A 14,148-nucleotide genomic window follows, 5' to 3' on the forward strand; every position below is an offset into this window, starting at 1 on the left:
GGTAGGGAAAATTTAGGTTTCAAAGAAATAGACTGATTTGTCTTGCATTTTGTTCACCACGAAAACACAAGATATAATCATTTGTATCGCTACTTCGAAGGATAACAACATAGTTGCCTAACCTTTAGTCTTATCTTATCCCCACATGAATCATGATGATGATCACATTTGGCTGTGTTAAGGATGCAAAAGAACCATAATTGTATTCTTTAGTAACCAACCAATAGATCAAATGGTCTAATCCTATTCTCTTTTCGTTTTTATTTTTATTCGGAATTGGATTCGATTTTTATTCCTATTTAGAGTTGGTTTTGCTAAGAGAAAGCACCACTCATGATCTATAAATAGGACCCATTGGTACAATTATCTTTGAAAAACTTAAGCACATAAGAGTGGTTTTTGAGAGAGCTTTCATCAAGAGAGAAGATAAAATTAGAAAAATATTTGTTTTGTTGCAGATTTTTATTCCGACCAGACAACTTCAAATCAATTTTTCTGATTTTTTAACCGTTGGATTGGGCTAAAATTTTGACTGAGTGTTAGTAACATCTTGATATTTGATTTGAACGGTGGAGATCGTATTTGGAGCCTCATAGCATCTGATTTCGAACCCCGAACAGTAGCTTCAGTTTTGTGACTTTTCCTCCTTCAATTGATTTGTCGTTACTCTTGTTGTTATCGTTGCTCCGTGTTTGATACTTGTTGGAGAACTTTTGTAACGCTCTTATTGTTATAATGGAACATTTTGAATCTTTGTGATCCCGTAATTTTTACCTAGAATTTGATGTTCTTTATCTTCTTTATTTTCGAGTTTGCTCTCCCTCGACACAATAGTTCGGTAGCCACACGTCAAAGCATGTATTCTACCAGAAGCTCATAGGTCTCGTATATTAATTATTAAGTAAAGTTTTTCAATGTCCCCATAAAAGTTAACTTGCCTTGTTTTTAAAATTACTAGTTCCACTTATTGTTGGTAACTATATAAGTATAATTTTACCTTTCAAGTGATCCAACAGAAGAGGGGGGAAAAAAGAATTTTACGACGTTGTGTCTTGAAATTGCGAGATTATAACTCTACCATGCGGATGCACCATAAGAAGAATTGAGAAAGAGGGAGAGGGAGAGAGAGTCTGAAATGTGCGTGTACAGAGACTTTGCAATTTTGGTTTAATTTGTTCTCTGATGTAGTGTTTTTCTTCTTTTAACTTGAATAGAAAAATCACTTTCATGAATCACCATTATAAGTTTGGTTGATAAAATACAACTTTAAAAAGTAATACCAAAAGTTACCAAACTGTACAAACCGAAACCCAAAAGTGAAAAAAAGAAAAGAACCATACCGTACAACATTTTTAAAACCAAAATCTTTCAACACGGCACCAAACTGCACGATGAACACCCCTACAATACAAGGTTAGATCCTAAAGAATCATGAAAATTTGATCAAGAAGCTATATTTAATTAGACCCTAAAAAGGGAAAATACCCGCTCAAGTGGTTAAACTTGGATTTAATTCTAGAATATAAGTCAGTTGCTGTTCAAAGAATTACACTGGAGTAAATAAAATTACAAACTCTTTGTTACCCCAGTTGAGCTTAGCTCCAAGCAGAGGGGACTCGTTACAGGTGAACAAGGCATCAGAAACTCAACAATGAATATATTTGACTCACAGGGGAAGAATAAAGAATTAGGTCACATCGCACGAAGAAGACAAGAAAATTGCTGCATAGAAGAGCTCATTGGTCACAACCAAATTATAGAAAATGTGACCAGTCTGTCGCACAGAAGATGAGATAAATGAGTAGATCAACTGTACTATAGCTCATCGATGCTTCATTCACTTAGTTTACAGCTGCGAATGTATGGATGGTCAAACTTTATATACTTGGTCCAGTATGATCTGTACTTTGTCATTGCCAACTCTAGCCATGGTTTCATGTTACCATTGTAATGTATCACAGCTGCATTCTCAATTTCTGACCGGTCAATGCTTGGATTGTATCCCAAACCTAGCACATGCCACGACTTCTCTAGCGGATGTGTAAGCCCATAAAATGTGATCAGCCCTGGAGGTAGAGTTCCCAGCTTCCAGAGGACCCTGTCTTCATTCTAATGCAAAGGCAGAAGAGAACCAAAATCCAACTTAGTAAGAACTCAAATATCAAGTACAATACTATATTAGGTTAAATATTGTGTTCTAGCAGTGTCCTAAAAAGATTTTTGGAAGGAGTAACACCACGATGTAGTCCATATGCTACTTGCTTTAGTCCATACGCTACTTTTACATATAATCACATATCCTGACGCTAAGTAAAGGTTTTACTTCATTTGATACCATATGGGTATGAAAACAGTTAGAACCAAAATAGAGAAATAACTAAGAGAAAATAAGAGTGATGGAAAGGCACAATAATTCTCACCATGTTTTGCCACTTGTGATAAATGCCAGTTATATCTCTCTTCTTCCACTCCTTAAGATCAAACATGTTCATCCCATATGCCCACCCACAGGCATTTGGATCAAAGTTTCTAGCAATATGAGGATTTGAGAAGTTTAGGTACTTGTCAAAACGGTGAAAACTCTGACCACAGGTTTCAACTGCACCATTCACTTTCCCATGAAGGTCAACTGACCACAATCCTGTCAAGTCTTTCTGAACAACAATGTCATCATCAAGAAAAAGGATCTTATTCAATTTCGGATAAACCTGAGGGAGATAAAACCTTAGGTGATTGAGCATTGAAAGATATTTGGGGTTCCGGTACTTCAAATTAGAAGAACCAGCAGATAGGGTGTTGGGATGAGCTGCCTTGAAATAGTACTCCTTCATAGCAGCAGATTCAAGCTGCCGCAGAACAGGACAATATGAAGAATTAAGCCACTTGAACTCATCAACATTTTCAACATGGATTGTAGCTTTTCCAGGAGGATTCAACAAAAACCACATGTTCATAGCTCCAAAGTTCAATTTATCAGTGACTAGATGAAATACATGTTTCTCTGGTTCCTGCAAAATATCACGTCGTATTCTTCAACAACCCACTGGAAACATCAAACATAGTGCTAATTTCGTTAAAGCCAAGATAATAGGTGATGAACTACAGAAACATGCAAGGCAGCGAAAGAAATCCAAGGGGAAACCAAGTATAACATGCAATTTTTTGATGTTTGGTGATTGTTATCATGGATTGGATAGAGCGATAGTGCACCAGCAAGTAACAAGCCAGAAAATAGAATAGAGTTTCTCAAACATCCAAAGCAATGTATAAAGGCATATGTGGACGATGGTCTCCAAAATATCAAACAGAATCCCTCACCTTAGCATTCACAATAGTTGAGTTGACAACAACTGAAGCAGCCAAAACATTATCCGAAAATAGCGCATAATGGAAGAGATCAGGATTTTCCAGATTTTCGCCTCTAGGGAACTTTCTTTTTAAAGGAGGAAGGAGGTAATAGTCAATGGTCAAACGCATGGACAGGCAGTGGATCCCATTAGGTATAGTCTTTGCCGCTAATTGGCTCAAAAAAGTGCTCTGCCTCTTCAAACTTCTGACTTGCTCATCAGCAGATTGCAGCATTGCTCTCAGTTTCGTTGTCACAAGCTTGCAGTCATAGAGCTGCTCTCTAGCTTTAGATAGCACCTGGCCCATAACTTTCATTTTCTCATGTGCACTATTGTACAGGGGAACATGAATGTGTTATTCTTCACTGTATAGAGCGGAGACAAAAAGCAATGTGATCGAGCATGCAAAAAAGTCAACAAAAATCACCTGCGTGTTAGATCAGCATCAGAGCCTGCATCACCTAACACACGCTGACTTTCTTTAAGCCGAGTCTGTAACTCGTGGGCCAGGTCAAGCTTCTTTTTCATTGTAGCTATGCTTATGTACACCCTTGCCATAATCATTTGATCTCGCATCAAGCGTACTGTTGAATCAGTGTTCTCATTATCGTTTTCTTTCCTCCATATACTGTACTTCCCCAGCACAGAAGAGTCAACTGACTTGGAGCGCTCGATGGCAGCATTTTCAAGCTTCACAGTCACATCATCATCTCGTTTGAGTAAATCAGCAGCACGCTTTTCACGTTTTCTCTCTCGCAGTTGCTGCAGAGCAGGTTGGAAAGTTATTAACTCAATTATTCATAGGTGGAATGCAAGCAAGATCCTGAGGGGGAAGTATTCCGTGTGCAGTGAAGGATGAGTTCAAAATTCTTGATTTCTAATTGCTATTATCAGAAGTAAGAAATAAATGTGAGTCTAAATCAGCTGATAACTATACATACCCTTCTGGCCAACTTAGCGGGTGAATCCAGAAACTGGGAATTATCCCCTGGAAAATTAGAAAGCCCTTGATTATTGAAACACGTATGATGCAACTAAAATTAATACCAGATCTGTAACAAAGCATTTACCTTTAACAGGATTATGCTGTTTGCCTCTGGTGATTTCTGGTTTGGAATCTGCAGCTATTGGACTTGGCTTATTTACCTGTGATACATCGAAAAAGAAAAGAAATCAGTATCTTGCTAGTCACATGATTTTTTTTTATGGGTTGCTAGTCAAATGATTTTTCCAGGACAGATAAGAATTTTAGTTACGGAAAGCCAAGCTCAATCCTGACCTCTACATCAGCTACATTGTGCTTATCCACGATTTCTTGCCCGACAAATCTCCATGAGGCAGACAAATTGTTCTTTCTAAAAGAATCAAGACTGAGAGGTCCTAAATCATCTGTACTGGCTTTAATGATATCAATCACCTAAAGGTATGCACAATTACTTAGAGTAAGAAATCACCATCACTGTAGACCAAAGGAGAATGCTAAACTTAAAAACAGAACTTGAAAAATTACTTGCCTCTTTTGTTAGTAAGGGTTTTATTTGTTGCAGAGCAAGCCTCTCTCTCCAGTCTAAATCCTGCAGCAGAGTGAAAATTTTCCTTATCCAACTACATTCAGCAGCCTGGAATTCTAATACATGGGTACAATATAGCAAAGCCTGATACCTGTTTACTTGAAGTGGTGGAAACATCATTATGATCTGCAAAAGCACAATAACTTGAGTTATAACAACTTACACAATCGCAGGGAGGATAATATGTGAAACAACTGTGGCAGTCATAACAATTACAGCATGGGTATTTCAACCCACAAATATAATAGTGAATACCCACTTGAAACAGCCATTTATGCAGCCGTGACCTCAGCTTTCCCACTCATAAGACACCAATTGACGACAACCAAACTAGTACTGGCTAGTGGCTACCTCAAACTGCCCAACGACAACCCTACTTACTCCTTCCAGCAAAAGAATTGTATGTGACCTACTTTCTTAATTTCTTTTCAAGGAGTCCAATGAAATAGTTTTAAAATTCTTAATATTCTGAGATACCATTAGTAGTTAGAAATATCTGCCATTTAGTTTCTCAATCTCAAACTGTTACAGTAAAAGTATAATAAATACGTATTTGATATGATTTTAGAAAATGTTAGAGAACCACCTATCTACCCGGCCTTGAGAAATGGATAAATGAGAAAGTTAACCACTTAAAGTAAACTAGTGACCAGAAACAGTGTGCATAATAGCAGAATGAAAACCTAGAAAATTGAGCTAAAATATACAAACAGTGTATCGATGCAATAGCAAATCAGGTAGTGTATTTAGTCTGCTGAGATTTGAAACCTGGTCTCCAAGGTTTGCGCCCACTTCATAGACCACTAGGCCACACTCTTCTGTGCAAGAACCTCTAGTTTTTGAGAACTAGATTTATCTTAAAACACAAATTATTAATAATTGGAACAAAAGGGGGGCCCAAGAAAACAAAATTGATATAGATGATTCATTAGCCAATCCCAACTACATTGGAATCGAGGCGTAAGTGTTGTTGTGATACATCACACTCAATTAGTATTAACTGAGTTGAATAAAACACAATGTCCTGTAGTGAAATAAGCACTAATCGGCAGACAATCAAAACCCAGAAATATAATTACAATAGCTTCAATGAGAGAATATAAAACTAACCAATCGAGGTGTAGAGGCCACGGCCGACAAAGAAAATCAAAGGAGCAAGGAATGAACAGAAGATTAGAACCAAAATAGGGAAGCTACTAGATCTAGTGCTTCTGTTCCTTTGGCTGCCTCCTAAACCTGATGATCCCCTCTTCAATGCCATATCCTGTGTCCCATACATTCATTCAAATCCACAAAAATAAGAATAAAAAAAAAGTACAAATTTATAAGCAAACACTCAGATATACAGAATGAATGAATGAATAAATAAATAGGTAATAAAGGCATAAAATTAAGCACAAAAAGAAGTGTCAAAATTTTTCAAGGAAACAACAATGACCCATCAAAATAAAAGAAGAAATAGAAAGAGAAAGGGAGATTACATAGGGACTCTTTCAAGATAGTTCTGTCTCTTGCTAGCAAAAGTTCATAACCCTAAAAGAAAAAAAAATCTGAAGAATAAATGAAAAGAGTGGGTCTATGGGGGTGACTCCTGAAATCAAAATGTGATTAGAGAGAGAATGATGGATCAAAAGGGAAGAAGGGTACCCCAAAAAGAGGAGAAGAAGAAGAAGAAAGAGATCTGAGAAATTCGAGTTTGAGGAAGATAAAAAAATGTACCCAACTCTTTTGCTTTTTTCTCTTTTTCTCTTCTGTCTTCTCTCTCTTTCAATTTCTGATTTTTTTCTTTTTTTCCTGGTTTAAGAAATAGTGTAAAGTGGAGATTAACGACGTCGTTCTTTCGCCGACAGGGGCCACACTATGCAGCTTTTAATAATTTAGTGGTGAGGAAAGCCATAGACTTATTAATCATTATTAATGAATAGATAAATGGAGTAGTAATAATTTGTAATATCTCCCTTCATTTAAGATCCTTTACTTATCCTCTAGTTGTTTAACCTAATGAATGTATCTTATGGTCTCAACTCTCAATTCTAGTTCTATGAAATTAACAACTACCTGTATTAACTCAAAAATTCCAAATCACTTTTGTACTCAATAACTCAATATTTTTCATTTTCTTAAATTTCCCATCTTATTGCCAAAGAGTACTCCTGTTAGATTATATACCACAAAAGTTGATTGCGTACCGAATTTACGAAGGAAATAAAAAATTTAGTACATAGCAACTTACAATTTTAAGTATGTCATGATATTTATGGATATAGGATTGTAAAAATAGCATTTTTTAGAATAGATTAAAGAAGAAAAAAAATTATATAAAATAGAATAAATTACAACTCTACAAGCGGGGTCTAGGGAATATAATGCATAGGCAAACCTCATCACTATCTTATAAAGATAGTAATTTTATTTCAGATAGACCCTCTGCCGTAGAAACAAAATAAAATAGAATAGATTGAGTAATATAATAAGCTATGAGAATTTGTGCTTTTGACAGAATAAAGACACGAAATAATGAAATTGCTGTTAAGCCTTCGTTGAACGGGGCACATTTTCAGTCGTGAGCAAAAATGATAGTACTAGTATATCACGAAGTCCAATGTCACCATTGGCCAAGTCAGTAGCCATTTCAAAGGGTGTGTTAGAATTTTAGTTTTTCAGTTCAAAATTTTAAAACAAAAATATTTTAAATTGTGCTGAAGTTAAAAATTTTAGTTAAAAATTTTAAGACAAAATAAATGCTGACTAGTTTTTAAATAGCATCCCTAAAAATGACTATTTGTACACTTGCCCCATGTCAAGAGCATTCTTGCTAGCAGACACTGTCTAACGTAACAACGGAGTTGATTTCACATTGGGATGGGATGGGCAGACACAATCTAATGTAACAGTAGCATTCTCGGTTAATTCATCGGATACCTGCTATCTTCCACAGTAAGAAAGATCACCTATTGTAATGTCTTTGTTGTAAATTGAACCCTTGTCTTCAATGGGTTATAAAAAACCCTCAGATACTTGTTACTTAAACCATCTTGCAGATATAAACGAATACAAGATATAGGTCTGGAATGCATCGACACACTGGATTTGATATTAATTTTACAGAAAAAGGTAGCATTAGCCCAGAGCATATAATGAACTAATGCATAAGTGGGGCTACATACATATCAAGGATAGGGAAGTTAAGAAAAGGAACACAAAGTATACTACAAGCTAAGATGGTTCTATTTTTAATGCGGGTACTGTTACAGGTCACTGGAACGTGATAGCCACATCCAAGTAATCTCCAATCTGCAGGGGTTAAAAACAAGTCAGAATCCTATATGCAATTGATGCTACAATCTAAACAAACTCAGTACAGTTCAATGGATACTTCACCATTGCCTATAAGAAAAAAAACATATCGAACAAAGTTTACCTGAAATTTTAGTTCACTCAAGCTTTTGCTGCCACTATCAGGTCGTCTCCCATTTGGATAAGAGTACGTTCTCCCCACCTTCACAACAAATAGAAAACCCGAATCAGGCCAGTATTAGCTTTTCCTTGATATGATTAGGCAGGAATCAGCTTCAACACGCTCACGGTTAATAAAAGGAACGGTCAGCGGAGTACAGATTACAGACATAGTTATAAGTTATAACATCCAACACCCTATATTTAGACAGAATGTTCCACCACCCCAGAACTTTTTAGGATGGAACACTTCAGCTACCTGCGGATTATTCCAAATCCCAGAACTTCCAAGTTTTCCTTCATTTTGTCTTCTGAAATAAATTAAGATTATACGGGAAATTCGAAATGGCATCATACTGAAATGATTATCAGCTAACTAATTGATTGATTGATTGATATAGTTCTGCTCATTACAAAAGCTGAAGTATGAAGATGTAGGAACCAACACAAACTCATTTTCACCATGTTTTTTTTTTCGATGAACTCATTTTCACCATGTTTTGCCATAATTGTTTCAATATCATCTGCCTATATCTTTGGTGATAGACAAGAGGGGTTGCTCTGATGGTAAGCAACCTCCACTTCCAACCAAGAGGTTGTGAGTTCGAGTCACCCCAAGAGCAAGGTGGGGAGTTCTTGGAGGGAAGGATGCCGGGGATCTATTGGAAACAGCCTCTCTACCTCATGGTAGGGTTAAGGTCTGCGTACACACTACCCTCCCCAGACCCCACTAGTGGGATTATACTGGGTTGGTGTTGTTGTTGTTGTTGTATATCTTTGGTGATAATATCCTCATTAATCTAGTTCAAGCAGGAACTAAGAGTCAAGAGACATGAACTACATTTCGAAATGGAGACTCATTACAGCTTAAAGAAAGTTAGAGGAAAAACGTGACAACCAAAAACTCTAATATAATCCTCCCAGAAGAGAAAAAAAGCCAGATGATAGCTTGCAGCAATTTTTCAAGTTCTCGCACATTAGCAACCGAAGTTGGTTCGCAAAAGCTAGAGAACAAATGTGCAATTCTAACTCGATGGGACCCTTGTCTCGATTCCGGTCCCTTGTCATCATGTCTCGAGCTTGGTTTATTTTATCGGAGATCAGGGTATACCTTGAGCCCGGTTTCACCCGTATGCAGATAGTCCCCTCGTTTCTCGGAGAGTGAGTTGACGAGAAACGATATGAACTCCCCGATTCCTTCTTCTATACGCCGTGACGAAAATAACAAAAAATCTGAAACGTCTCATCAGTCATGTCATAATGGCCTTAAATGCGTGTCAGCCGTCGGTTAGTTGTTCCTGTACGCAAACCGTCACGGAACCCCTATAAATATCTCCTGCTTTGTTCATTTTTCACTTTACATTCAAACTTCCACCTTCGATCTTTTAAGAGACTACGGTCTTCTTTCATCCCCCAATATTCTAAAGTTAGTGTGTTTGGTTTCATTAACAAGTTCTCATCCTTCATCCCCTCATTCTCCTTCATAGTTACATTTTAAAGAAATGGCAAAGACTTCCAAGACCGTTCCCCAGAAAGATGCTCCTTCCACTTCGCGGCCGGCCACTGAGGTTAATATTTAACAGCTCCAAATCAGCAGACAAAGGTAAATTGAACGTGGAAGACAAACAAGGCAAGTTCAAATAGCGCTGAACTGAGACATTATCACATATACTAGACTCGAAGTCCATGGAAATTGAAAGGTGCTGAACTGAGACATTATCGCATATACTAGACTCGAAGTCCATGGAAATTGAAAGGTGGACACTCTATCTACCAACATTTTAGAAGGTTTTAGTCAATAGAGTGAGTATCCCCTCCTTTAGTTCTGTAGCCTCAATTTTCATCTGGTAGAATGTAAATATTAGTATATCATTATCAGATAATGACATCTTACACTAAAAATGGAAATGGTCAATAGGCACAGGGTAAGATGCACATCATCAATTTCAAAAAACAAGCCGCACCATTGATCGTTTCTCAATGCTTAAAAGTAGGTGCACAACAACCCCACCCCCCATCCAAAGGAGCAATGAGGTTACATTAACACATATATAAGAGATGGGAGACAGACCTCTCTAACCACAAACCGCCCTCGTTTATCAGGATACACAAAAGCAAATGACAAACTTGCATCTCTTCGTCTTGCTTCTGGAGCTACCTCTTTAACCTGCCAAACAGTTCAATGAATGGATGCAACATAAATAACTTAAACATTTCCCACATAAGTAAAGTGGGTCACAAAGGAAGGCGAAGAAAGTTGCAGCACAACCACTAAGGCAAACACTAAAAGCTATCCACTATATTGCCGCTTTTTGGTTGGCAATCTGAGTCATCTGATACGTCTAAGTCTAATATACAATGTAGAATACTACTACGTTTGTGAAGAAAGAAAAAGTCTGACCTAACTTTCAATTTTTGGAGAAAATCAGATTTGACAAGCTCAACACCAACTGCTCTTGACTGTCATATTTGAGATTCTGATATTCCAACTCATATCACCTCAATGGAGTTAGGACCCAAAATGGGTGGAAAAGCCGGAAATGGGTTGTCCAAACTATTTTGAACAAAAATGGGTTGTTCGCAGTTTTTTCCTGCGATATACATTAAAAATTAATAAATTCCGGACGGAGCCGGCTAACGGCCTTTAAGGCCTAGTTAACTGTATATGCAGTTTTTTGTGCGATATAATAGTTTGGACAACCCATTTCTGTTTTTAGCTAGTTTTTTGGCCCATTTTGGGTCCAAAATACTCCTATGTTTCAATCATATTTTGGAAATCAACTGATTGGATTCAAATACGGTTATTTTGTACAGGAGGTAACTCAGCACTTCACAAAATCCAAGCCTAGCTCATTCTTCTAGACAATTATTGGATTGGTAATGCCTACAAGTCAATGTCCCAGGAGGAAGATTGCGAAAGTTTGCAACAATGTAATAATATCTTGAAGCACAACTTTCTGATGCATAGTCAAGGAATGAACACACTGATAGAGAAATAAGAAAGCAAAGTCTAAATTAAGGAGATCAGAGGAAAAGCATATTATAGTTATCTCTTCATACCAGATCAGTTAATTCACGCAGAGTAGCATCCATCCATGTATAGATCTGGACCTCATCTTTAGGTTCCTTGCCTCTCACGGCAAAATCATTATCACTATGATGGCCTCCAATCTGCAAGTTTCGAAGCAAATGTTTGCTAGGTTATTGTTGATAGAGTATTTTATATCAAATACTTCATTTCTTCTGATAAGGTAATAATTTATATCAAATACTTACATAATTGTATCCAAGAAGGAAGAAGCCAAAAAATATGAGAACAGGTAACCTTTATGGTAATAGTAAAACAGTACACAATATGCCAATAAATTGTAAGATTATGTACAGATGCTTTTGTAGATAGTACCAGTATTCTCAAAGGCGAGAAGCCAAAAAATATGAGAACGGGTAACCTTTATGGTAATAGTAAAACAGTACACAATATGCCAATAAATTGTAAGATTATGTACAGATGCTTTTGTAGATAGTACCAGTATTCTCAAAGGCGAAAAGCTCTACAAAGCGCTCTAGGATTATTGGGGCTTTAAGCTCAAAGCACAATTTAAGTGTGGGCTTTAGTAGAAAAGGCGCAATGAATTTTATATATATATATATATATATATATATATATATATATATATATATATATATGTAATTTCAGGAAAAAGTAACAAATTCATTCTTAATGTTTTCCTCAACAACTAATACACTTATGTGTCGATTATATTTGTTGTTTAGTACTGCTCCATTCAAGATAGAACTCACGGGCAATGAGTGCCCACGCCTTAGTGCATTCCCTACACCAAAGCATAGCTTAAGCGAGGCAAAACACCATCCGTAGCTTTTATGAGCTTAAGGGCTTAAGCGCGTCTTAAATGAGCCTTTGACAACACTGGAGAGTACAAGAGACTACGAGAATGCAAAACCTAAGAAATAAAACTTATTGCTTTAAACATTTGTTAATACTACTGAAAATCCGAATAAAGAAAGATTATACAGAACTTTGGCAGAGTGCATACCTTGGTGAAAACGCGAAGCAAGAGTGGACAAGTCTGGTGTTGGGATAGAAACCAAAAAAAAAAAGCAAAAGATTTCTTTAGTAACTAATAGTATGCAAAAAAAGAGAGGATGTTTTTCAGACATTGAGGAATAAGATGCCGATTATGCTAGCATATTAATACAAGAAGAAAAATTAGAGGTACTCTAAAATAAAATTTAACCTATAATTAAGGATACCAAAACGAAGAAGCATTATTTCTAAAACCTAGAGATAATACAAAGTACCCTTGAAAGTTTTACAGGGAAAAGGAGAGGAGGACCTTTTCACGGTCAACGGGTTGGACCCGAGGGCCCATTCTGAGGGGAGGAGGACCCGGTGGGACTCTCGCTGGAGGAGGAGGCAACGGTCTTCCCCTTCTCTGCACTTCCGCCATTGCTCTGCGTTTTCTTGATCTGTTTTACTGCACCAGAAGCACAATGAGCTACTACTAGCAACTTTACTCGCGTTTGCTTTTCGGGCCAGTCTGTTACTCTCATCCTATGTTTATGGGCTCTAGTTTAGATGGCTAAACCAAAATTAATGGGCCTCACAATTGGGCCAATTGTAAAGTATAGAGCTGTTGAGGAAAATCATTTGTTTGCATCAAATCAGCTTATTTTGGGTGAAATTCAAAAATAGCCAAATTTATAACTGGTTATTTTTAAGGGATCTTTACACAAATAACCGGTCATATTCATTGTTTACTTTTTATAGCCATATACATAGATTATATATTCATTATACAGATATAATACATAAATTATGCATATATTATACCTCCACCGGCTATTTTTAGTTTAAGCAGTTGAGTGGGCGGCTATTTGGGTTAATTCTTCTATTTTTAATTATCCACAATTTCAAAAATAATCTAAATTTAGGCATTTTTCATGTAAAGATAAAATATGACCAAAACACTGTTAAAAATCGAGAAATATTCCAGCATAATATGTTGGAGTTCGAATTATTTACATATGAGCTTGCAGCATAGTATACTGGAATTTTATAATGTGTTGGAGTTCTATCATAATATGCTAGAAGTTTATATGCAGGAGTTCCATAATCCCGCATATTATGCTAGAATTTTTCGTGCCCTGGAGTTCCAACATAATATGCTGGAAGTTTATACGTTGGAGCTCAATAATCCTGCATATTATGCTGAAACTTTCCGTGTCCTGGAGTTCCAACATAATATGCTGGAAGTTTATTCGCAGGAGCTCCATAATCGCGTATATTATACTGGAACATTTCATGTTTCAGTAAAACAATGGTTATTTTTCAATGATTTCGCAAACGGGGGTTATTTTTTGATTACTAGTCCGAAAAATGGCTAGTCCATGCTATTTTGACGTTTATTTTAGATTTAGTAGGAGCATAGCTCAAAATTGAGACATTAATTATCTAAGATAGTGTGTGTGTATATATATATATATATATATATATATATATATATATATATATATATATATATATATATATGACAGGTTGTTGGGGTTCTAGGGTGGGAAGATGTTGTAGTGGTTGGGAGGATTCCATTGGTTCTGCAACGTCCGAATTGGATTCTGATTTATCGATGGAGCAAGGGGGTGTAGTATATTGTTCACCTACCGATTCATGTTGATGTTTATTGCAAAGTTGTCCATGGTTGGAATTATGTGGCGGAGTATTTGGATGGGACGGTATTTTCCCCTTAGAGAGATTG

The 14,148-nt window shown here is 36.6% G+C and overlaps 2 protein-coding genes across 3 annotated transcripts; both read right to left on the minus strand.

Moving 5' to 3' along the window:
- Positions 1-1,494: 1,494 nt before the first annotated feature.
- Positions 1,495-6,625, minus strand: LOC104086539 (polygalacturonate 4-alpha-galacturonosyltransferase-like). The gene is made up of 11 exons (XM_009590829.4): positions 6,400-6,625; positions 6,029-6,182; positions 5,010-5,044; positions 4,862-4,921; positions 4,627-4,764; positions 4,418-4,493; positions 4,289-4,335; positions 3,775-4,109; positions 3,319-3,676; positions 2,421-3,008; positions 1,495-2,109 (listed from the first exon to the last, which is right to left on the minus strand). Exons 2-11 carry the CDS (start codon positions 6,177-6,179, stop codon positions 1,834-1,836), a joined length of 2,064 nt encoding a protein of 687 aa, XP_009589124.1. The 5' UTR covers positions 6,180-6,182; positions 6,400-6,625; the 3' UTR covers positions 1,495-1,833.
- Positions 6,626-7,979: 1,354 nt separating this feature from the next.
- Positions 7,980-12,944, minus strand: LOC104086540 (histone deacetylase complex subunit SAP18-like). Of its 2 annotated transcripts, XM_033653493.2 has the most exons (6): positions 12,730-12,944; positions 12,430-12,462; positions 11,435-11,545; positions 10,446-10,541; positions 8,340-8,417; positions 7,980-8,212 (listed from the first exon to the last, which is right to left on the minus strand). In XM_033653493.2, the coding sequence occupies exons 1-6, from the start codon at positions 12,841-12,843 to the stop codon at positions 8,174-8,176; spliced, it is 471 nt and encodes a 156-aa protein (XP_033509384.1). In that variant the 5' UTR covers positions 12,844-12,944; the 3' UTR covers positions 7,980-8,173. The 2 variants fall into 2 exon arrangements, with proteins under 2 accessions (XP_033509384.1, XP_070038826.1); XM_070182725.1 differs by lacking the exon at positions 12,430-12,462 and having other exon boundaries at positions 12,730-12,907.
- Between the last annotated feature and the right edge of the window lie 1,204 nt (positions 12,945-14,148).

Source organism: Nicotiana tomentosiformis, chromosome 1, assembly GCF_000390325.3.
Source record: "Nicotiana tomentosiformis chromosome 1, ASM39032v3, whole genome shotgun sequence".
NCBI classification, from domain to species: domain Eukaryota; kingdom Viridiplantae; phylum Streptophyta; class Magnoliopsida; order Solanales; family Solanaceae; genus Nicotiana; species Nicotiana tomentosiformis.